The following is a 25,289-nucleotide window of genomic DNA, read 5'->3' on the forward strand; positions in this document are numbered from 1 at the left end:
GACTATTCTTTTCCTTTTATTTTTGGTCCATATATCTTAGATTTACACTTATGGAGTATAGCTCTTGATTTTTCCTGTTGGATTCCTTTAGCACAATATCAGTTATTTAATTTCTTTAAAAAGTCTGATCTAACATCTAAAGAGCTTGAAAGTCACTACTCCATCCTATGTAAAAAGCTGAACAAAATAAAAAATCAACAATGCTTCTTAGATCCATAAAAAAAAGTGAGGTCACAGAGCAAATCACTACCCCAAAAACTGGAGAGACTAACAAATGAATATAGAGAATCAGAACCAATCAGAGAAGAAACTTCCATGGGAACATTGTCAAGGTAGGAAAACCTGAACTGTAGTTGACAAGCTGCTGCTCCCTGTGGGTAAGTCTCAGACATAAGAACTCCAGGGGGACCCAGTCATCAGGGAGCTCCTACACTTTTGTGAGTTTTACTTCCTGAAGCTGTACCAGGTTCTCATAGTGAATATCAGAGAAAAATCTCCAGGTGCTCCCAACAGGGGGAGGAGGAAAGGAACCCTTTTGAAATATGCCAGAGCATTCTGTTCCTCTCAGCAAGATCTGCCTTCAGAAGAAACTATTTAACCAGATCCTAATCTGCTGGTTTTATCAGAATTTAACTGAATTTATACCGTCAAATGCATATGTTAGAGAAGAAGAAAAATCTAAAGTCATTCATGTAAGCTTCCACCTTAGGCAACCAGGGAAACAAGGAGTAAATTAAATCTGAAGTAAGCAGAAAAAATAAAAATTAAGAGCAGAAATCAGTGGAATTGAAAACAGGAACTCAATAGAGAAGATCAATAAAACAGAGTTGGTTATTTGAAAAGATCAACAAAATTGACAAACCTCCAGCCAGGCTAACTAAGAAAAAGAGAGAGAAGACACAACTTACTAATATCAGAAACAGAAGAGGGGACATCACTACAAATTCCACGAATATTAAAAGGATAGTAAAGGAATACTATGAACAACTCCATGCCTGTAAGTGTGATAACCTCAAAGAAATGGACCAATTCACTGAAAGACACAATCTCTCAAAACTCACAGAAGAAGAAATAGACAATATGAGTAGACATATATCTATTAAATAAACTGAATCAATAATCAATAACTTTCCCAAACAGAAAGCACCAGGCCTAGCTGGGATCACTGGTGAATTCTACTAAACATCTAAGGAAGAAATTATACCAATTTTCTACGATCTCTTTTAGAAGATAGAAGCAGAGGGGACACTTCCTAACTCATTTTATAAGGCCAGACACACCAGCTTCCTAGAAATCTCTAAGGAGCTGTAGCCAGCCTTGTGCCAAGTCTTTTTTTTTTTTTTTTTTTTTGTGCCTACTCTTGAAGTTGGGGATTGTCACTCCCCTAACTTTGTTCTTCTCTTTCACTATTGTATTGGCTATTCTGGCTATTGTGTTGGCTAGTCTTTTGCTCTCCATATGACTGTAGAATCAGTTTGTCCAGATCCACAAAATAACTTGCTAGTATTTTGATTGGGATTGCATTGAATCTAGATCAATAGATTGAATCTTGATCAATCATAGATCAATTTGGGAAGAAAATAATCAATGCAATGTAGTATTAATGAAAAAAACCGACAAGTAAATCAGTGGAACAGAATAGAGAGCCCAGAAATATACCCAACGTGAATATAGTCAACTGATTTTTGAGAAGAGGAAGTAATATAATGGAGAAAAGATAGTATTTTCAACAAATGGTGCTGGAACAACTAGACATGCACATGCAAAAAAGGGAATCTAGATATAGTCATTACACCTTCAACAAAAATGAACTCAAAATGGATCACAGATTTACATTTAAAATGTAAAACTATAAAACTCTTAGAAGATAACACAGGAGAAAATCTATATATAGTATCTATCTATCTATAGATATATAACCATTTATATATATATTATATATATACAATATATATAATATATATATAATATATATAATATATATTTATATTTAAATTTAAATTTATATAATTTATATATATATTTATATATAAATATATATATAAATTATATAAATTTATTATATACAAATGTATATATATATATACACATATATCTTTGATAAAGGACTCTTATCCAAAATATATATGAACTTTAAAACTCAAACAATAAGAAAATAAACTTAACTAGTTGAGATTAAGAGATATAAACTTTCAGTTATTAAATAAATAAGTTATAGAGATGAAAAGTACAGTACAGGGAATAATAGTCAATAATATTATAATAATGCTATATGGTGACTACACGTATCATGGTGAGCATTGAGTAACATCTAATATTGTCAAACCACTATGCTGTACACCTGAAAGTAATATAACATCGTATGTCAACTATACATCAATAAAAAAAGAAAACAACCCAATAAAAAGATGAGCTGAGGACTTTAACAGACACTTCACCAAAGATATACAGATGATAAATAAGCATATGAGAAGAGGTTCCACATCTTATGTGGAATCTTACGAAAACAACGAGATACCACTATGCGTGTATTAGAATGGCCCAAATCCAGAACATTGACAACACCAGGTGTTGAAGAGGAGTGGAGTAACATCCTCATTCACTGCTGCCAGGAATGCAAAATGGTAAGGCCACTTGGAAGACAGTTGGGCAGTTTCTTACAAAATGAAACATACTTGGGGCACCTGGGTGGCTCAGTCAGTTAAGCATCTGACTCTTGATTTCGGCTCAGGTCATGATCACAGGGTGGTGAGATTGAGCCCCATGTTTCCGCCCTGGGCGTGGAGACTGCTTAAGATTTTCTCTCTCCCTCTCCCTCGCCAGGAAAGGACTCATGACATTCCTATGGATACTGGGGCAGCCCAAACATGGTCTAGAAGAGGGAGCATGAGGGCACCTGGGTGGCTCAGTAGGTGAAGCATCATGATCCCAGGGTCCTGGGATCTGCCAACATCGGGCTTCCTTCTCCCTCTCCCTCTGTAATCCCTCTCTCAATAAATAAATAAAACCTTAAAGGAAGAAATTAGAAGAGGGAGCATGAGTACTGGATGGCATATCCTCTTGACCCACAGCTTCTTTGCCTTTTGGAGAAAGTGCAGATGGGAGAAGGTCAGAGAAGGGTCCTCAAAAGCAAGGGTTCAAGATCAAAGGCAGGAATTTGGGGAATGTAAACATCTTTTCGGGCTAAAATTGTTTATTTATTTATTTATTATTTTACTCTTGATGTTAAAATTTGGTACTACAATAGTGCTTGAAATCAGGCTAATTGGGTTAGAATCCCACTCTACTTTTATTAATTCTATGACCTTGAGCAAGTTTCTCACCCCCCTGACCCTTAGTTCTCAATCTAAAATAGAGGCAATAATATCTATTTGTAGGGCATTAAGAGGATTAAATAGGATTCTGTGTAAAGTGCTCATTACTGTTGCTATTTTTTTTTAAGATTTCATTTATTTATTTGTCAGAGAGAGAGAGCATAAGCAGGGGGAGCAGCAGGCAGAGAGAGAAGCAGACTCACTGCTGAGCAGGGAGTCCCACGTGGGACTTGATCCCAGGACCTGGGATCATGACCTGAGCTGAAGGCAGACGCTCAACCAGCTGAGCCACCCAGGCGTCCCTAGTGTTGCTATTTAGACATTTGAACAGATCCAGGGCTTTTCTCCTGGACTACACCATAAACATTTTTTTCTGGTACACATCTTGGCGGACATGAAATGGCTTTCTACCTGCATGAGAATAAAAGTGACGCTTTTAACATTCTTGAACTGAATGCTGTTGACTTTGACAACGATACCTATGATAGAGGCTACGAATCCAATCAGTCTCCAAGTCTGAAATATTTCTCAGATCCATCCACTTCTCACTGCCGATGTCTTAATTTCTTGAGCTATCAGTAGTTACTTAGTACAAGAGTAACAGGTAAGCAAATATTAGTACCTTGAGAGTACCTAACAGAATCTTTTCTTCAGGACTCGAAGACTCTCCTCCTTGACCGAAGACCCAATTTCTTTTTTTTTTTTTTTTTTTTAGATTTTATTTATTTATTTATTTAACAGAGAGAGAAACAGCCAGCGAGAGAGGGAACACAAGCAAGGGGAGTGGGAGAGGAAGAAGCAGGCTCCCAGTGGAAGAGCCTGATGTGGGGCTCGATCCCAGAACGCCGGGATCACGCCCTGAGCCGAAGGCAGACGCTTAACGACTGCGCCACCCAGGCGCCCCCGAAGACCCAATTTCTAACCTGCGGCTTACAGCAGAGACTTCAGGCAAGCTTGAGAGAAAAACAGAAGTAAGCTTCGATGATAGGACTGAATGGCTGAGGATAAATGAGAATGGAGGAGAGTAAAATTCTCTTATTAGGATGTAATAATACATGACTGCATAATAAGGATTTGACCACTGTTTCCCCCAAGGGGGGAAAAAAAAACTGTGGATGATGAGGACATTGCCAGATTATGCTAAATTCATAATCTCTGAAACATGTTTGTATAAGTAGGACTTACCTCAAGGTTGACTTAGAAAAGACTGAATTTTTCTTTTGACACCTCTTCTGATGCAGTCCTTACAATCAGGTTGAGCCAGATGGGAAATAGGAAACGTATCTGACAATCCCAAATATTTTTACTGTTTTTTTAGTAATGTAAAAGAACAATCTTTGTGACTTCCCAGGGAACCTCTTGGAAAAATATGTTTTAGGTCTATAGGATATTTCGGAAATGTATTATGTATTGAATATATTAAAATATGGACTAAAATATATATTTATCTTTAAGGGTCTAGTCTTAGAAAGCATAATCAAAAAAGTTATCATCAATTTTGTCACTTGATTAAGAAAGGGCCATAGAAGTCAAAGAATAATGAATGACTTTAACTTGGCTACCTATTAACCAAGGTACACAGAAGGTGACAAAAACCATAGAAGGTAACACCACTGTAAGGAGCTGTAGCTTTTTCAGACCAGAGGACTTCATGTTAGTAATCAAGAGCATGATAAAATCATCACAAAGCAAAGAAAACTTAAAAACTTTTCTGGTGAGATACAAAATTTTAGTTATCTGGGTGGATTATACAGACTGTAATGAATATCTTTTTACTACTTTTCATTCACAGCAGACTAAAGGCTTTAAAACCAAATTATCATTTTAACATAAGGGAAAAAACAAATTCTAGATTTGCATTGATATGATAGTTGGCAATAAATTTATCCTAAATTTTTAAAAATGATCTTAAATTTTTTAAAATTATTAATAAAAACTAAGCAAAATTTGCCAAAAACTTTAACTCATTGCATTGCTTCCATTTAGACCCATTATCTGTGCATATTATGAACCAAGGCAAATAAAGTTCACTTTCTGTATAACTTCTATAATTTTCCTCATCCTTTCACATTTTTATCTCCTTTAAAATTCGGCATCAAATACTTTACTATAGAATAAAACTACTCTCTTCATGCTTCCTTGCCAGTATTGCACCTAGGATACTCTCGATCACCCACATTTACCCAAAAAAACTATTTATACTTCACAGAAACTACGGGGAAGAGAATTACCTGTCTGTCATATACAACGAGCATTTAGTGGACCAGGACAGCTCACAAGTACACGAAATATGGCCACACATGTAGTCATCTCTTTCATGCTTTAAGTTTCACCAACAGGACCCAAAGACAGAACCACTCTATAACCAAAGGAATACAATCCAAAACTGTATGTATGAGAATTATGCACAGAGAGTAATATTCGATATTACTTAGAAATTATCAAAGCATCCAAAGATTATTAACTAATTAACTCAATTTAAGATAGTTCAAGGTCTTAAAGTTAACATTTAAACTGATACACTACAGAACATAATATATTCTTGATGTTTAAAATTTTTGTTAGAATTATAAAGCAATTAGGTGAAACAAAAAAATTAAGATTTATTTATTTGTTTTAGAGAAAGAGAGAGAGAGAACACGAGTGGGAGGGGCATAGAAGGAGAGAGAGAGAGAGAGAGAGAATCTCAAGCAGACTCCCCGCCAAGCCTGGAGCCCAACACGGGGGCTCAATCTTTGAAATCACCACCAAAACCAAGAGTCAGTTGCTCAATGGACTGTGCCACCCAAGCGCCCCAAACAAAATTTTTCATTGTTCCTTATCCTAAATATGTAGGAGTCACATTAGTTTATGAGATCAATTATATATAGAAAATGTAGGAAGCTCAATTATTCTCTTTAAGAGAAAGCAAATCCAAATCTTTAAAAAGAATAAAATGTACTTTTGTATTTTACTTCATGCTGATATCATCAGGAAGAAGGTACAGCTGCTTTTTTAACCTCAATTATCAAATAAGTCTGATTTGATTGCATGAACTTAACTTCTTATTTTTTAAAAAATGCTTCTAAGCTAGCAGCTTCTGTGAGAATAATTTTTTCCTTTAAAAGATTACCACATTTAAAGTATTAATTGTATAGTTTCTTTATTTGGGGGAATTTCGAAATTATTAGACTTATATAAGTGCTTTTTAGTCTCTATAAGCTAAGGTTTCTCACCCTCGCCACTACTGACATGTAGGGCAGAAGATTCTTTGTTATGCGGGGCTATCCTGGGCACTGTTAGGTGTGTGGCAGCGTACCAGACGCCAGAAACACCTCCAAGTTGTGACAACCAGAACTATCTCTAGACATTATCAAATGTACTCAAGGGGAGAAGGGGTCAATTGCTGCCAACCAATCAAAATAGTGTACCTTTAAGAGCTTTATCTTTTAATTTATTAATACATTCCAGAGGTAGGATTATATCTCACAGACACAAGCAGAGGTAAAGGCTTTTTTCACTTGTAGATGCCCCAAAACTTAAGAATCTTACAGCTTCAGCTTAGCAGGTTAGCAAGGGGTTAAAAGGAAACAACAGAAAAATTCAGTTGCTGGGTCATATGGTGGGTATATGCTTAATTTTATGAGAAACTGCCGAACTAGTTCAAAAGTACAAATGTTGCATTCCCACCAGTAATGTATGAAAGTCTCAGCTATTTTGCTATTCACCAACTTGATATTAGCACTATTTTAAAGAAAAAATTTTAGTCCGCTGGAGACTTCTGAAGGATCTTCCTTTCTCATAAAAATAAAGCAACATGAGCTTCCTTTTCCACTTGCTTTGGATGTTATTCTGTGAGAAAATGATCTATGCGGCAGTGGCAACTATCTTGAAATCATGAGAGGAAAGCCAAGGGAATCACTGAGAAATCTACACGGTATCCTGATATTGAGCTGATGAATTAACCAGTCCTGGAACTATCTATCTTCAAAGTCCATTTTATGTGAAATAATAAAATCCTATTCTTTTTGCTACATTTGGTTAAACATTCTTTTTTTATTTATTTATTTTATTTTTTATTTGACAGAGAAAGAGACAGCCAGTGAGAGAGGGAACACAAGCAGGGGGAGTGGGAGAGGAAGAAGCAGGCTCATAGCGGAGGAGCCTGATGTGGGGCTCGATCCCAGAACACCGGGATCACGCCCTGAGCCGAAGGCAGACGCTTAACGACTGAGCCACACAGGCGCCCCTGGTTAAACATTCTAAATGCATCCTGATACATGTTTGTTGTTTAACATATAACATATACTTGAGCTATCATTTTCAGATATAAATTTTTTAAAAATCTCACACAATTGCTATTTTCTTCCTTTATAGTTACAATATGTCCTCCTTCCTATTAATATGTTTTGCCCTTATATTTTTTAAATGTATAACCAAAAATATTTTTCCCAGTTTTATTGAGACATGATTGACATATAACATTGTATTAGTTTTAGGTGTACAACATGATGATTTGATATATATATCATATATATATATGGTGAAATGATCACCACAATAAGTTTAATTAACATTCAACACCTCACTTAGTTACAATTTTTTTTTCTTATGATGAGAACTTTTAAGATCTATTCTCTTAGCAACTTTCAAATATATACCAGTATTGTTGACTTTACTCACCATGCTGTAAATTACGTCCCCTGGACTTATCTATAAACAACTGAAGATTATATTTTTTGACCTCCTTTACCCCTTTTGACCCCTACCCTTCTGCCTCTGGCACCAACTAATCCATTTTCTGTACCTGTGATGTCAGCTTTTCTAGATTCCTCATAAAAGTGAGATCATGTAATATTTGTCCTTCTCTGTCTTATTTCACTTAGCATAATGCCCTCTAGGTCCATCCATGTTGTTGCAAATGGCAGAATTTCCTTCTTTTTATATATATATTCTATATATATACATACATACACACATATATACGTATACATAGACAAACATTTATATGTATATATAGAAAGCATATATATACATATATCATGAAATCATGAGAGGATGTGTGTATATATGTATATATATATGTATACACACATATATATGTATTCACATTTGGGTTTTTTTTTTTTTACCATTCTTCCATTAATGGGACACTTTGGTTTTTTCTATGTCTTGGCTACTGTAAATAATGCTGCAATGAACATAGGGGTGCAGTTGTCTCTTTGACATAGTGATTTCATTTCCTTTGGATAGATAACCAGAATCGGAATTATATCATATGTAGTTCTATTTGTAATTTTTTGAGGAAATTCCATACTGTTTACCATAGTGGCTGCACCCGTTTGCATTCCCACCAATAGTGCAAAAGGATTCCCTCTTTTTTTTTTTTTTTTTAAGAGAGAGAGAGAATGAGCACAAACACCGGGAACAGAAGAGGGAGAAGCAGGGTCCCTGCCAGCAAGGAGCCCCATGCGGAACTCAATCCCAGGACTCCGGGATCATGACCTGAGCCGAAGGCAGACGCTTAACTAACTGAGCCACCCAGGCGCCCCAGGACTCCCTCTTTTCCACATCCTCACCAACACTCGTTATCTCCTATCTTTTTGATAACAGCCTTAAATTCTATTTTGTCTTTTACTAACATTATTATAGTAGCTTCCTTTGATTAGTCTTTTCCTGTTATACTTTTTGTTATCTCTTTACTTTTTTTTTAAATTGTTTTCTGATGACCAAAGAAATACGTGTTTATTGTTGATAATACCAAGGAGAAAAATCACACATACTTCCCTTATCCAAGGATAACCGCAGTAATATTTTGGCATGTACTCATTCCAGACAATTATCTCTAGGTAGGTATACGTAGATATATAAATTGCTTATTTTAAAAACTAATTGTGATCATTCTGTATATAACTTTCTTTAAACTTTTTTTACTTAACAATTATCATCTCTTCCATTTTATTTTTTATATGGCATGAAGTTGTAATTTTTTTTAAGGTTTTATTTACTTATTTGTCAGAGAGAGCGAGCACACAAGCAGGGGGAGTGGCAGGCAGAGAGAGAAGCAGGCTCCCCACTAAGCGGGGACCCCGATGCAGGACTCAGTCCCAGGACCCTGGGATCATGACCTGAGCCGAAGGCAGACACTTAACAGTCTGAGCCACCCAGGTGTCTTTGAAGTTTTAATTCTTCATAATTTTCCATTATATAGATGGCCCTTTTTTTGTATACAATCATTTAGAATTTGGCTTTTCCACTTCCTAATGAATGTCATTGTACATAAAACATTCCTTTGCTTTTGAAATTTCCATATGTATCTCTTGCAAACAGTATTTGGACAAAAAAAAAATTCCTTGGAATGATCTGGCAGTGTCAGGTGAATTTAATCCATTTATATATAACTACTGATAATTTGGTTTTATTTCCACTTTTGTTATTCTTTTTATCTGCTCTCCTATCTTCTATTGGCTTGATAAAATTTTCTGTATTCTGCTTTGCCCTCTGTTAGAAGTTATAGTGTATTTATATTCTTTTATTTTTTGTTTTTATTTTTTTAAGATTTTATTTATTTATCTGACAATGAGAGAATGCACAAGCAGGGGGAGTGGGAGAGGGAGAAGTAGGCTCCTCACTGAGCAGGGAGCCCGATGCAGGGCTCTATTGTGACTTAAATTGTGACTTTTTAAATACATAATTCACTAATTTTTTTTTCTTAAAAAATCTGAAATTATCCATTATCTTTATATATGTCTTGAATGAGATTAGGAACTATCACTTGACCATCCTCCTATATATGGTCACTAGGCCACATCTGAAAATCAATGTTAAGTCTTATACATCATTACTGATTTGGCGTGCTTCGTTTCTCCCCTCTGGACTATTTTAAAGCAAATTGAAGAATTATAAGTATTTCGGTATTCATCTTTTTAAAAATAGGTGTTTTATTACATAAACACAATGTCATTATTGTAACAGAACTAAAATAATCACCAATGTCATATGACCCAAGTTTATAGTCCCATTTCCCCAGTTGTGTGTTTTTACAGTTATTTTGTTTGAATCAAGACCAAACAAAACCCACATTTCACTCCTTCCCCTGTTATCTCTGTGGTTCTAGTCACATCATCTCTCACACAAATTACTATAATAGCTTCCTAACTAGTCTTCTTCCTTCCACTCCCTACCTCTTCAATCTATTTCAACACAGCAGTCAGAATGATCCTTCTCTCCTGAAACTCTTCAGCAACTTCTTTTTTTAAGATTTACTTGAGAGAGAGAGAAAGAGAGAGGGCGCACATGCACGTGTGCAAGTAGGGGAGGGGCAGAGGGAGAGAATCTTCAAGCAGACTCCTGGCTGAGCTCAGAGCCCAGCCCATGGGCTGTTCACTCCATTCCAGACACAGTGGCCTCCTTGAAATCTGTGAAATGTGCCAAGCATGCTCTTTCCCAGGGTTATTGTACCTGCTGTTACCTGTGCCTGGAGTTTTCTTCCCCAGTTATCAGTATGACGGTGTCCCTTACGTATTTTTTTTCACTGAGCTATTAAAAATTAAGAATTTGCACCTCTTGCCCTGCCAGCTTCAGCATTCCCTATCTCATTACCTTTTCTTTTGTGCATTGCACTTATTCTCTTGCTTATTTTCTCTAGAATAACAATCTGCTGAGAGTGGTAATTTTTGTCTGTTTGATTTACTCTCTCTTTTAGCATCTAGAACATTGCCCGACATATAAAAAACGATAAATGTTGAATAAATGAATGAATGTGAACTTACCAGATTTCATAACTTCAATTTTTATTCTTTGTCTTTCAGGATCCCAAAACATACTTATTTTAAAGTCCTTTTCAGGCTATTCTATTATTTTCATCTTGAGTGGATTGAAATTTCAAAAGGTATTGGTTAACTGTTTGTCTTATCATTAGGTTTCTTTCACAAATTTGAAATTTTGATTTACAGCGGGCTTTCTTCTTTCATTTTATTTTTCTTTCCTCTGGGTTCAGCCCTTCTAGCAGTTTTAAGTTGCCTCCAAGTTGTGTCCTAGAAACACCAATTCAGCTAAGTGTTATATGCTAATTCACTACTTCAATTCTTTGGTGATAACTCGTGTCTTTGGTGTCACCGGTTACCAACTGAGCAAACTGCAAACTGTGCACTTCTGCCCACCTTGGGCCCACATCTTCCTATGTGACCTGGAGCCCACATATCATTTGGAGGTAGGTTTTGCTGCTTAGTCTCCTTTCCCAAGTGGTGCAGTAGGATAGAGGAATCCCAGCTCGCCCCTTAGCCTCAAGCAGTGCTATTTTGGTCCCCTTTTTCATTCCTGTTATTTCTGCTATTAAAAAAAAATCCATTTCATCAGAGGATCATCAATTTTACTAATCTGTTAAGTAACCTGCTTGTGGCTTTTTTATTCCTCTCCTGTTTTTTCTTATTTTTTAATATTTTCTTCCTTCTACTTTCCTTAGGATTTTTTATTTTCTTCTCCTCTTGAGATCAATGCTTAATCATATTTGGGGCTTAAAAATTATCTAAAGCTATACATTTCTCTTCTAGTACTGTTATCACATCTCACAAGTTTTGAAATGTAGTAGCACTTTTAGATCTCAATACCCTGCCAGATTAGAACTTCTGCTCTGGACCTAGGCAGGCAGCCTGCTGCTTCAGCATGGTTCATGGTTTCTTCCTTTATTTCTGGTCTTTGGATATATTTTTGGTTTTGAACCCAATTTTCTCTTTTTATATTTATCATACTATGTTTGGAACAGAAGGGGGTGCTTTAGAGCATCGACTCAAGATGTTATTTGATTGGAAGTCTTTGCATATCTTTCTCTCTCCTACAGCAGGTAAAATAAACACATTTTTATTGATTTTTTGCCTTCCATATATTTTATGTTTATTTTTCCTTCTAATATATTTATGTTTTAAAAAACTTTGAAGGTTTTATTTAAATAATCTCTATACCCAACGTGGGGTTCAAACTCACCACCCCAAGATCAAGAGCCCCACATTCTTTCAACTGAGCCAGCCAGGCACCCCATCCTTCCATTAATTAATTAATTTGTAATTTATTCTTAATTAATTAATTTACTGATTTTTAAAGTAGGCTCCACTCCAAGCCTGGATCCCAACACGGGGCTAGAACTTACGACCCTGAGATCATGGGTGGCTCAGTCAGTTGAGCATCAAACTCTTGATCTCAGCTCAGGTCTCAATCTTGGGGTCGTGAGTTCAGGCCCTTCACCAGGCTCCAAGCTGGACATGGAACCTACTTAAAAACAAAAAACAAACCAAATAAACAAAAAGACCTGGGCTGAAATTGAGTCAGCCACTTAACCAACTGAGCCACCCAGGCGCCCCCTTCCATATATTTAAATAGAACTTTCATGCACTCAAATTTTATCTTGATGTAATTTTATCTTAGTCATTTTTATTACCTCTTATGCCAAGCTGCATCAACACATTCGCATGCCATCTTTCCATGTAAGACTCTAGACAGCTAATGTTTATTTCCAACAGATTTTGGAGGTCTTTTGTAAACATGATCTTATCATTCAGGCAATTTTGTTCTTAATATTGCTACAGTGGTGTCTCCATTTCAGGGACTGTTAAGCTGCTGAGGTTGTAGAACTCCTTTCCAATTAATTTTCTGTTAACAGAACTGAAGTCCTAATCTGTTAAAATCAAGACAGATAGGTTATGCTCAGATTTTTAAAGGGAACTCAGGACTCAGTGTTATGTATAAACTTCATGGGGGGAAAAAAAGACGGCATATAGCAAGGCCTGTCCAAAAATACTGGTTTGGTTCTCAGTATAAAATTAAATTCCTGGTAAATTGTAGGCTATTGCCCTGGTAAATGTTTCCTGGAACATTTCCTACCCAAAGCCAAGACTGTCATAGCTATAACCTAAGATTGTCCTGTTGAAAATCAAGCACTTAAAAAAACAGTTATTTTTCTCTTTAAAAACTAGCTTTATTTAAAAGAATCTGAAGCATAACACTATAGGAACAAACTTACAATACATATTGTTCAAGAAAGCCTGCCATACATAATTTCTACTAATAGTAGGTCTAAATACTGATAAATAACATTCTTTATACAATGCACAAACGACATTTAGTATGAACCTTGGAAAGAATGGCCAACAATAACACGGACTGTTTCGACAGTAGAACCTCTACTTGTCTTACTACTTATCTTAGAATAAACAGCTAAAATGTGGAAGATAAGTCAAATTCCTCTTACATTCTACCATGGTGTTTGAGGAAGAAAGAAAGGGATCAAAAGGAGGAAGTTATAAGAATTAAAGATCTTAAAAGAAAAAGGGAAATTGGCTTACCACTATTAATAGTAATTATTAAAAAGTAATTCAGAATTGAGAATTTTTGGTTTAATACTTGGAAGCCCTTAGACAAACTATCCATTATCCACTATATTCAATCAGTTACCAAGCCAATTTTATTTCTCTGAAAACTGTAACCTGTACAAAACCATACAAAGAAAACAAACAGTTTGGGGGTAACCTAGTCATTTCATATTTTAAATTTTTCCACAAAGCAATTCATGAATCATTTAATACTAATACTTCTTTAAACCTCTATGACTTAAATAAAAACAGATTCATTTCTAAGAGATTGTATGTGAAGACACCAGGAAAAAAAATAAAACCTTAATATGTAATTCTAAATTTTAACCCCCAAAATAGACCCATGTAAACACTGGGCATTCAAATCAAATATAATGGAATTGTGCCACAGTATGGTATATGGCATTTTTTAAAATATTAAGAACTGTATCAGATTTATTGCTATGTCAATCTTATCAATAGCTGACAATCAAAGGTACAAAATACACAACAACCATGCCAAAAATGATGCTGTATAGTGATACCATAAACATAACATAGGTAAACATTTATCTTGTAATATACATCACTAATATAGTAAAACCTTATTCAGGATAGTTTGAATTGATAAAAGTCTAAAAATTTGAATACTTTAAAAAGATATGCAGTTTAAGCACTCATAAGCATTCTTTTTTTTTTGCTTTCAGGTGTGCAATTTTAAAATATGCAAATTTGCACTGGCCAAGTATTACCTATTACAATTCTTTTGGGTACTTGTTTTAAAGACAAAAGAATGCTTTTTAAATAGTATTCTCAAATAAATGCTCCATAAAGCTTAATATTTTCCCAAGATTAAACATTTTTCTTTAAACTGTTATGACTTTTATTAATAAAACTTTCATCAGATAGTACAAAGTAAACACCACTCAAGTCCTTGTATCAATGGTTACAAAATTTAAGTAAATTAGAGGATTTTCGTGGTATTATAATAGCTTCTTAATAAATGAAGATTAACATTTCTACTTATTTTGGTTATGATGAAGTGAATGGTATCTTTTTTGGCTGGAAGACATCAGAGTAGGTTCAAAGTCTAGTATGTAATTTTAATGGTAAGGGCTAAAAAAATCCTAATATGCACAATCAATTAAGATAGTAATTCCTTGGTAAGTTATAACTGTGAGAGAAAAATCAAAATTTTAAGAAGTATTTATTGTATTATGAGTGTTATGAATTGCTAACACCAAATTTTACCCCCTCTCCCATTTCAAAACATCAGGCCATCTACTAATCCATAAATATTGATGTGTCACATACTTCATAGAGTAGCTTAAACATACCCGCATAAGAAATAATTAGTATTACATAGTAATTTCCTTTGCCATAGGAATAAATGTTGGACAAAGTCTGGAAACATTTTATTTTCCAATTTGAATTACAGTAATTTTGCCACAGACCACAGCACTAGTGCATGTGTTACTTTAGACATGCTCTAAGAACAAAACAAAAAATTACTGCAAAAATACATGTCACCAATGTGGAACACACTCAGATTTGTATAAAAGTACTGAACTAATATCCCAAAAAGAGGTATATGTAAACAGTACATAAGGAAGAAATAGTTTTAATATGAAACAGTCATTTAAGTCACATACATCATGATAAGAAGCAGGACTTTCTTTTATAAAAGATATTTTAACTAACAAGCAACATCATCTCGATTACCTACAGAACAAGAAAAGTACAAGTATTTAGAATAAGTTTTAATATAATTGTGAGTAATGTATTTTGACAAACTATGACAAAAATGAAGCTTATCCATTGGGTTTCATTAAAAATTTTCAATGAAATACAGGCAGGCTCTGATGGACTCATGTCTGGCTTAAAGACAGCCACTTTTCATTTCCCTCTTGGGAGATGTTAACACCAGCCCCCGTCTCCCTACTACCTCTAAACTTCCACTTCTGCACCGAGAGTGAGAAAAATGCAGATGTGACTTCTCTACTGCTCTACTGGATAAACAGAATAGGGAAAAGGGGGAAGTTACTAAAATTTGGAAATGAGGAGACACCTCTGAGTTCAAAAGTGGAGAAAGACAACTGGAAAAGTCCCAATAATCTAAAGGAAATTGGGAAGTACGCTCAAGACAGCATCCATCAATTCGATAAAAATACTGTTTCCTACAGTGCCTGAAATGTGGTCATATTGTCTGAAATCCTAGATAAAAATTATTCTGAATAAGCAGTCTTAAAAAAAAAAAACGTTTAATCAAACTTTCTTCACTATCTTCATTTGCATCTTGGTGGAAAACATTTTTCCCTAAAAATCTAGCCAGCCATAACCACAGAAAAAATGGGAATTCTGAGTGGAGGAAAGATGAAATTTTGAAGCACAGAGCATCCGTAACGGAAAAGGCAAGTTGGCTTATATAGTACTCTACCGGAGGGTTTAAGATGGTAAGCGGACAACGAGGAAACACTAACACCAAGAAACTTAGCTTTCCTGAATCCCACCAGGAAAAAGAGAAGACCTGTTTCTACCTCCTACATTAATTGGTTTCCTAAAGAAAACTGAGTGCTCAGCATGATACTATCGGTTAACTACATTATGGTTTAAATAAGCCTTTATGAGCTTTCCTAACAATCTAATCATTTTACATAACGTTCCAAACCACTATTTACAAATGACCTTTGGGAGCCTGGATGCTCTTAACCGAACTTTTTAATTAAAAAAAAAAAAAATCTAAAATAGCACAAATGTTCATGCATATGAAACCTCTATATACTGTAAAAAAACAAAATCCAAAAATTCTCAAGAGCTCCCTTAAAAAAATCATTACTTACATTTTTTTTCACTATTAAATACAATTACTATAATATGCTGGACAATAAGTACTAGCACTTTTAATATGTTCAAGACAAACAAGTTTGAAAGAATACTAGATGAAGACTCCTGATACTTATTTGGATGATTACAGTCAGCAGAATTCATGGTGACCCACACTATTGAGGTTTTTTTCCTACCAGCAGGCAGAGTTCGAAATCTTTAAAAAAATCAGATTTCTCTGTATTGTGTTAATCTATGAAGAATAAGCCCTACTACAAGAAAATCTTGCTTTATGTACATAATCTTCTAATTTGGATAACAAGAATCATAATAGCCGTACCCTACAAGTATTTCACAACAAAAGAAAACACTGATCACAAAACGAATTCTAAGCACTGTATCTGAAGAATAATTTTCCTTTTACAAGCGAAGCTGTTTCAGCATCAGTTGAGTCCAGTAGCATCTAGAAGCAAGTAGACTAGGAATTCTCTAGCGAAATGAATAAAGCAAGTTCTGGGAAAGGAACCGATGCTTTAAAACTATCAGTAACCTAGCTGTCTGCTGAGCGTTAGCCAGGCTGAACTTAGACAAAACTTGAGAATATAGGAGAAACCACAATTTCCTGCTCAGTTGTGTGTGTGTGTGTGTGTGTGTGTGTGTGTGTGTGTGTGTGTACATGTGCATGTGAGATGAGGCTTTTCAGTGAAGGGAAGAGGATTCCATGAGAAAAGGTGCAATGCTACTGGAAGATTATTCCACATATGTACATTTCTTTCCATTACTGAGCATCTGAAAATGTTTAGGGCAGCTCATCACTTGTCCTAACAAAGCCGTATCAATTTGTATAATAGCCTTCTTTGGGTCAAATTGAACATTCTTACACTTCATCACTTTTCCTATCAAAAATCATCTAATTTCTGACTTACGGTCATACAGAGACAAATGTGGAACTAGTTAAAAAAGTAATTCGAATACATGAAAACATTCACGCACTATGATTATAGTTTGCCTATGACTCACTGTCAGTCACTAAGGGTTTTTCTTTGACTATTTACAGACTCTTTACTTAAATAAGGTGCTCTGAAAACCTACACACTTGAATAAAAATTCACTTCTAAGTTTTTAAAAACAACTATTTGAAAATGGAAAAGAATCACATTACAAATCGAGTACCTTTAGACGAGCTTGGGAGAGGTTAGCTCACTTTCACAAAACTACTACTGAAACTGCAATTAACAGATGGCTTAAGAAACTGCATAATAATCAATTTTAACAATAAGTACAACTCAAGTTCTACCATGTAAAATGTTAACTCCTGAGGACACTGGAAGTTTCTACTCAATATCTATCTAACCTATATTGTCATAAAAACCATGATCTGATGCTAGGACTGGGCTTACAGCATGCAGTGCATCATTTCTTCAAAATCAGCACTCACTAGGATTTCAAGAACAACATAACGAGGTCCTTAAACATTTAGAAAATCGTGTCTAATATAAAGTAAGCAAAATGGGATCTTCAAGTATGCTACTGAATACGTCAAATGTCAGATCAGCCAAAAATACTGCGTTTTAACCTGCTTCAGTTGGTAACGTTGTCACACCAAGGAGTACCTAGTATTAGAGTTTATATCATTTCATTTCCTAAAATTGTAAAGATATATAATTTACAACTATATTGAAAATATTTTGTACTCACCTCTAACTAGTCACAGGTAAATGGAGAAAGCCTTCTACTACCTTGTACCATATGAAATTGCTGTTTTTGTAGGTCAAAATTAAAACACTGTGCTTAAAAAAATAAGTTTTATTCAATCAAAATATGCATCATGAGCATTAATAATTTTCTTCTAGTAGGATATTAAATATTTCATTTTTATAAAATTTGTCATTTCTTCGGCTATATAAATTGTTCACATCCCCTCCAATTACTGCTTCTCAATTGGAGAACATGTTGTTTCTTAAAAAAACCTTCAAATGATGAAAAAGATGGGAGTTCGCTGGATAAAGTTCTGGTGACTATAATGGACATGACAAAATATCCCAATTCAATTAACTTTGCTTTAGTGGCTTGTGACATAGGAGGTCAAGTGCTGTCATGTAAAAGTGTGGGCTCATGTTTATTAACCAAAAGATGTTTTTTAAAGTTTCACGCACAATTTTAATTTCTTGGCGATATGCTGCTGCTGCCGTTTCACTAGGGTTTAAACAGTAGTCATTAATTCTCCTTTTGCCTTCAGATCTGTTTTGGTCACAATAACGACGGCGCAAGTTTGGGAGCTTCACCAACATCCGACCGTTGTATGAACTGCTATCAACTGTCATACGGTATCTTGTGTGTTTGTTTTTGTTTTTTGGTCACAGGTCATGATCCACGCTAAAAATAGGTTTCCACTGTTTTGAATGTTAACAAGTACACTTCTGTCTCCGTTCTTGATCGTCTCCCAGGAGGATGTTCTTGGGTCCGTCTTTACACTTTCCCCAGTCACGACAGAAACGCCCGACTATTTCAAGGCCTTGAAATTGTCGTTTGTAAGTTAGCTTTCACCCTGGCTCTTAACTGGTCTTTGCTCAAAATGGATTCTGATCTCCCCTGAGGCTCGTCTTTGAATCCAGATCCCCAGAACAAGATTTTTCAAACCACCACGGAGCAGTTCTTTCCCCAGCTGAGCCTTCTAAGGTCAACTTGATGTTTCCACCTATCTCACTTGCAGTATGTCCTGGCTTGAAATCATATTAAAGGAAGTATTCGCGATTCTTCCGAGGATACTATGTTATTTATTTCTCTGGAAAACAATAACAAAACAACTCAATAATCAAAGGAAGCTGAATGAAGAGCATAATACTATTATAATTCTAAACAGCACAACTAGAAACATACTTCACTTCAACTCTACTAATTGCAGTCATTTTTCAACTGATCTAATATTAGCAATTTCATGTGGTACAATCCACAAGTTAATCAACAAATACTTACTGAGCATCTACTATATGCTAACATCTGCTCATACCTGTACAAACAGATATCTTAAAAAGACTGACTTGAAAATAGGAAAGTCACTAATTTCAAGGACCCTAGTGGGAAGAAATCTGGTAACATACTCTATTATTTTTAAAACATCCATTAAAATGTATGATTCCTTCCTTGTTATAGCTACATATATTTTTTTCTGAAAACATGTCGAATAGATCCTTGAAAAAATTTTTTGAACCATTTAACGTAATATTGCCAAAGTTCAGCTCTGCAATGTACATTTTTCAATGATTCTAACAAACTTGCCTACATTTGCTATGTATTATTTTGAAGCTTCAAGAGGCTTTTTATGTTTATGATTAACAACAACAACAACAACTAACATTTATTTGTATACTTTCTAAAGCACCCCATATACATTATTCTCATTTAAGAGAGCAAACAAAGACAATACAAAATTTGCACTGGTAATGAAGGAGAATAATAATGAAAACTAAAAGGTAAATAATCTTTTTGTGTGTGCATTTAGAAAAATAATGTAAAACATTAAAATCCTGTGTCACTGAACCTCTGCAAGACTCAGGAAAAAAAAAAAAAACACCCTTTAGTTAATGCCGGTGATTAAGCATCACTGCCCACTGCCGGTGGACCAAACGTTTCTCGAGTACGCATTAACTGGACATCCTTGTCGGCCATACAGGTGTCACAGCCCCATACTGCTGATGCTTCTGCAGTTAGGAGGCCATAAGCGGTTTCAGTCATTCCAGTGCAGATCCGATGAAACCATTTCTGACAAGAGGCTTCACACAAGATGGCATCCTGGTCATCGTTCACTTCATTTGTACAAATTCCACAAGGATACACTGGGTCAGAAGAAGAATGGCCATGACGGCTTGGGTGGAGAGAGGATTTATTGCTTTTTTCAGTGGTGCATGTATCTGGGGCACCTCTAGGTTGCCGTGGCTTATTCTGTGTCCCATTTGCGTGGCTGTTATTTGTAGCTTCTGTGGTACTCGAACGGCTATTCTCTTGATTTACTGCATTGTTTCGATTAACATTTTTTAATTCAATATTACTCTGATTCACGGTGTCATCCATATTTAAGTGAGGTGGATGAGCAGAGGAATTTTGATTCGTGTTTTTGGTTGCTCCTTGACTGAAGTCTTGTTTTTGGGGTGGTGCTTTTGCTTGACTGAAAGTGTTTGGGGGAGGAATAAAAGAATGATTGGATTCTAATGGAGAGGTAAAATTTGAATTATTTCCAGGGACAAAGTTAGATGCCAAGTCAGGGTTAGATACTTGGTTAGCATTCTGTGGAGGAATCTGATTGAAGTTTTCAGCAGGATTTTGTCGAAAATGTTGATTAGGCATGTTAACATTCTGACTTAGTGCATTATTATAAGATGGATTTCCAAAGCTTGAATTATCATGTGGCCCAAAGTTAAAAGCATGAGGTCGATTAAAACCCATGCCCAAAGGATTCTGAGGAAATGGGTGTGGCTGATTCCTGAGTGCGTAAGGACCACAGTATGGGGAAGACATTCTTGGAGGAACGTGAGGTGGCATTCTGAATGTGCTATAGCCTCCAAAGCCAGGATAACCAGGGCCGAGATATGGATTTGCTGAAGGTAGTGGTTTATAGGAAATAGTATTATAGTTGTCATCAAATGGATTAGCAGCCACTAGATGGTCAGAGTTTGGATTCGGTGGTGGAGCATACTCAGACAATGGAGGAAAAGAAGGCCCCTGAAATGAGAATGTAGAGTAAAGTACATGTTTTGATCAAAGAAGTCATTAAAACTGTTATCTTAACATGCAACAACCTAGCTTTAATCCAATTTCTCTTGCTATGTGTTATGAAAATCTAATTCGTCATTTGACCTTTCAATTCCAAATAGTTTTCATATTTAATTATATTTAATTATTAAAATGTGTAGATTTCTTTCCTTTAGGAAAGGAAAGAAGGTATGCTTTTCTGAGCTCAAACTCATTGTTATTTCAAATTCCAAAGGTATTTAAGCTTCGAAAGAAGCTTCATTATATAACTTTCATTTAATATGCTTACCTATAATTCTAGAATCTTTCACTTAAACCATAGAATTAAGTAACAATAAACAGCATCTAAGTTTTTTTTACTAGCTTAACTTCAGGGAGTAGCTATTAAAGCATTCCCCAAGCACTATGCTCTTGGCCTCAGAATGGAAAAATAAACTTCCAGGTTTAGTCACACGGCAAGTTTAAAGCAAACAAGTTCTGCTGGTGACCAAAATGGAAAAAAGTAATCTGTATACACATCATACTTACTCGCAGTTTTTAAAACAAAAAGAGTGCTTCAAATTTACAAGGGATAAAAGCACAGAAGCCTATTTTTATATCCAAGCACAGGTTATATACTAAAGATACTTCCACCATGACTGCTTAATGATACCTATGTACTACTGAATTATTAAAACAGCTGAACGCTGCTTCAGGTTAGACCTGTGTTCACAGATTTTAAAATCTTTTAGTAGAACGACAGGTATCTATGCTTTTTAAGTTAGATTTAAGTATAAGCATTTTAACTTGTCTGCCTACACTTCCTTCTTGCAATACCCACTTTAGGCCTATAGGCCAACAATAGCTACTAGTCGCAGAGTTAAAAAGAAAAAAATCACTGCAGAATTCAAGATTAGGTTATGAATGAGGATAGGAAACAAAACCATGACCAAATTTAAATTTACCTCATCGGCTTATCTTATCAGTGAACAAAAATAGTTATTAAAGAAAATGTCAATTTACCTGTGTATTTGTCTTGCGTTTTTTCTTGTCTGGGCTTCCTAGTTGTACACCTGGTCCTCCTAACCCATCCAGTCCACTATCACCACCTAAAAATAAATAATAAAATAAAATAAAATAAAATAAAATAAAATAAAATAAAATAAAATAAAATAAAAATTTAAAAAATTCCAGATAACATTTCCACTTGTAACTGAAATTGCTTTACATCTCCTCACAGCAATATCTATCATAATTACCTGTTAATATGTGTCCTATTTTTGTTAGATAAAAGAATACTAAGCTTTTTAAAAAAAATTTTGTTCTCCAAAAAGTCTTCCCCATAGCTTCAGCCAGAAACATTCATCTCCATTCCCATAGTATTTTTTATTATTCTTTCAGTGAGAAAGTCTCCATCCTACCCTTGAAGCTTTAGTCATCTGATTTCTCGTTTTTGCTCTTTCAAAAGATAATCTAGATAAATTCCAGCATAATATCTTCTGCGGGGAATAAACAAACTATGGCATGCATACTATACACAATGTTCTCTACACCTTGCTTTCTTCTTGGAAATCATTCCACATAATTACACACAGAACTGCTCCATCACCTAATAACTGAGTAGTATTTCATGGTATGATTATACCATAATTCATTAAACTAGCTTCCTCCCTATTGATGGATATTTAGGTTGTTTCCAAACCTTTGCTGTCTGCAATGAAAATCTATGTGTAAGTGTCTTAAACACATGTACAAATCATTCCTAGGACTGGAGTTATGGCATTAAAGGTATGTGGCCTTTAAATTCTTAAAGGTATTGTCAAGTACAACAACATATGTGAGTATTATTTTCTCAACAGTATATGACCAAACAAAAGCAAAAGCTTGACCGTGAATTAAAGAGACTACAAAAATTTTATCAATACACAACATTGTGATGAAATTAATATCACTGATTTGTATACTTAAAAAAGGTTTAAATGGAAAGTTTTATCTTATATATTTTACCAAAATGAAAAAAAGTATGGTGTTGACATGATCTGGAAAAAAAAAAAGTTTATCGATAGAATTTTTTTCCATTAGAAGAACACTTTTTGTTATGGAGGATTCTGATCATTACAAGAGTAGATAGAAGAATAAAATTATGCATACATATATATAGATACACATTTGTAATAGATTAATAAATAAGTTCAGTGAGTTGACAATTAGAGGAGACCTACTCACATATGTGGATTCTGAGAAAGGGGGTATTTAAACTGAGACCTACAGGATAAAAAAATAAAAATAAAATAAAAAAATAAAATGAGACTTACAGAAGGATAACAAATCTCTCATGTAAACAGCATAAGGAAGAGCCTCTAGGCAGGGAACAGCATGTGTAAAATTCTAAAGTAGAAAGAAGACCGATGTGTTTGAGTAATTTAAAAGAGGCCAGTGTGTTAAGGGACTCTGGATAGTGCCACCAGAAAAGGTTAAACAGACAGGCAGGGACCAGATCATTTAGAGCAGTATGGACTGAATGTGCCTCCCAAAATTCTTATTTTGAAGCCCTACCCCACAATATGATGGTATTTGGATGTAGGGCCCTTGGGAGGTAATGAAGATTACATTAGGTCATGAGGGTCAGGCCCCTATGATATGATTAGTGGACTTAGGAGACTAAGTCCGGCCCCCTTTGTACAAACACAGGAAAGGCCATGTGAGGACATGGGCAAGAAGGTAGGCATCTGCAAACCAGAAAGAGAGAACTCACCAAGAAGTGAACTGGCTAGCACCTTGATCTTGGACTTCCCAGCCTCCAAACTAGGGGAAAATAAATTTCCGTCGTTTAAGCCGCACAGTCTATGATACTTTGTTCCTGCAGCCCAAGCAGGCTAAGACACAAAGCCTTACAGTTTATGCTAAGGAATCTGAATTTTATCTGAAGAACAGTGAATGATCATTTAAGGGTTTTGAGGAGGAAAGTGGTATGATTTAAGTTTTAAAAGTATTATATTAGCAGTTATGTTGAGAATGAATTGGTAGATGGGACAGGGGTAGAAGCAGGGAGACCAGTTTTTACAATAATAGTTCAGGAAAAGAAATGGTACTTGACAATAAAGAGAAATTTGTGTGACAAAGACCCCCACCTAACAAAATGCGAAGCAGATTTCTCTAAGAACTAGTTAGACAAGCTTACATACTATGAAGATGAAAAACTGACAAAGAGTAACAAAATTCAGTAAGGATTCTGGATGTTGAATTAATATTTAAACATAAGAAGCTTTTTTTTTTTTTAAAGATTTTATTTATTTATTCGACAGAGATAGAGACAGCCAGCGAGAGAGGGAACACAAGCAGGGGGAGTGGGAGAGGAAGAAGCAGGCTCATAGCGAAAGAGTCTGATGTGGGACTCGATCCCAGAACGCCGGGATCATGCCCTGAGCCGAAGGCAGACGCTTAACCGCTGTGCCACCCAGGCGCCCCAAGAAGCTTTTTTTATACACAAACTAAAACCAATCAAAAGATAGAGTAGAAGAAAAGTTTTCATTTATAGGAACAAAACTAAACTAAAATAGCTAGCAATAAATTTTAAAAAATGTACAAGATCAGTATGAATAAAAACTTTCAAAAGTTCTAAATTGAGAGACACAGAGGAATACTTCTAAAAATTGGAAAGGTATTTCCTGTTCTGGCTAGCCATCTAGAACAAAATAACACTGTTTCTTACCTTACTTATTATCCCAAACAGCCTTTTTGTGCCCTCCTCAGACACATTAGCACCAGGCATTTGAGTCCCAGGCCCACGGGGCCCACCCTCAAAGTCCAGAGGCATTAATACTAGAATAAGCAGCACCTCCTTCCCAGAGATCTGAGTTAAAACTCCAGGGCCCCTCCTGTGAAATTTATATATTCTAATAATTTCAACTTCTTTCCTGTGGCCTCAGGAACGGTAGCTCCTTCCCACAGTCGATACCTCTGTGAAAACTTTAGTATCCTATTTTGCCACTTCAGTTTAATGTCTGTTAACGATAACTTATATTAAATTCTTTCTATTAAAAATAACTGGTATAGCTTCTATCTCCTCACTAGACCCTGACTGATACATATCTCAAGTGCC

General features: G+C 35.4%; 2 protein-coding genes across 3 annotated transcripts in view; both read right to left on the minus strand.

The window, feature by feature from the left end:
* DNAAF4 (dynein axonemal assembly factor 4) overlaps positions 1 to 18,260 on the minus strand; it is a 78,856-nt gene extending 60,596 nt beyond the window's left edge. Inside the window, exons 1-2 of the mRNA XM_087859231.1 lie at positions 18,158 to 18,260; positions 12,727 to 12,963 (exon numbers count right to left, since the gene is read on the minus strand). The gene's annotated coding sequence lies outside the window, so the exon portion shown is untranslated. The remainder of the gene's footprint in view (positions 1 to 12,726; positions 12,964 to 18,157) is intronic.
* PYGO1 (pygopus family PHD finger 1) overlaps positions 13,239 to 25,289 on the minus strand; it is a 31,001-nt gene continuing 18,950 nt past the window's right edge. The window contains exons 2-4 of one of the 2 annotated variants that reach the window (XM_087859232.1): positions 22,211 to 22,296; positions 20,034 to 21,178; positions 13,239 to 19,244 (exon numbers count right to left, since the gene is read on the minus strand). In XM_087859232.1, coding sequence (XP_087715358.1) covers positions 20,054 to 21,178; positions 22,211 to 22,296 — 1,211 coding nt within the window. In that variant the 3' untranslated portion in view covers positions 13,239 to 19,244; positions 20,034 to 20,053. Of the gene's footprint in view, positions 21,179 to 22,210; positions 22,297 to 25,289 lie in introns of both variants that reach the window. The other variant, XM_045812059.2, reaches the window with a different exon arrangement.

This window comes from Ursus americanus, chromosome 36 (genome assembly GCF_024610735.1).
Source record: "Ursus americanus isolate L20-20 chromosome 36, mUrsAme1.1.p, whole genome shotgun sequence".
NCBI classification, from domain to species: Eukaryota; Metazoa; Chordata; class Mammalia; order Carnivora; family Ursidae; genus Ursus; species Ursus americanus.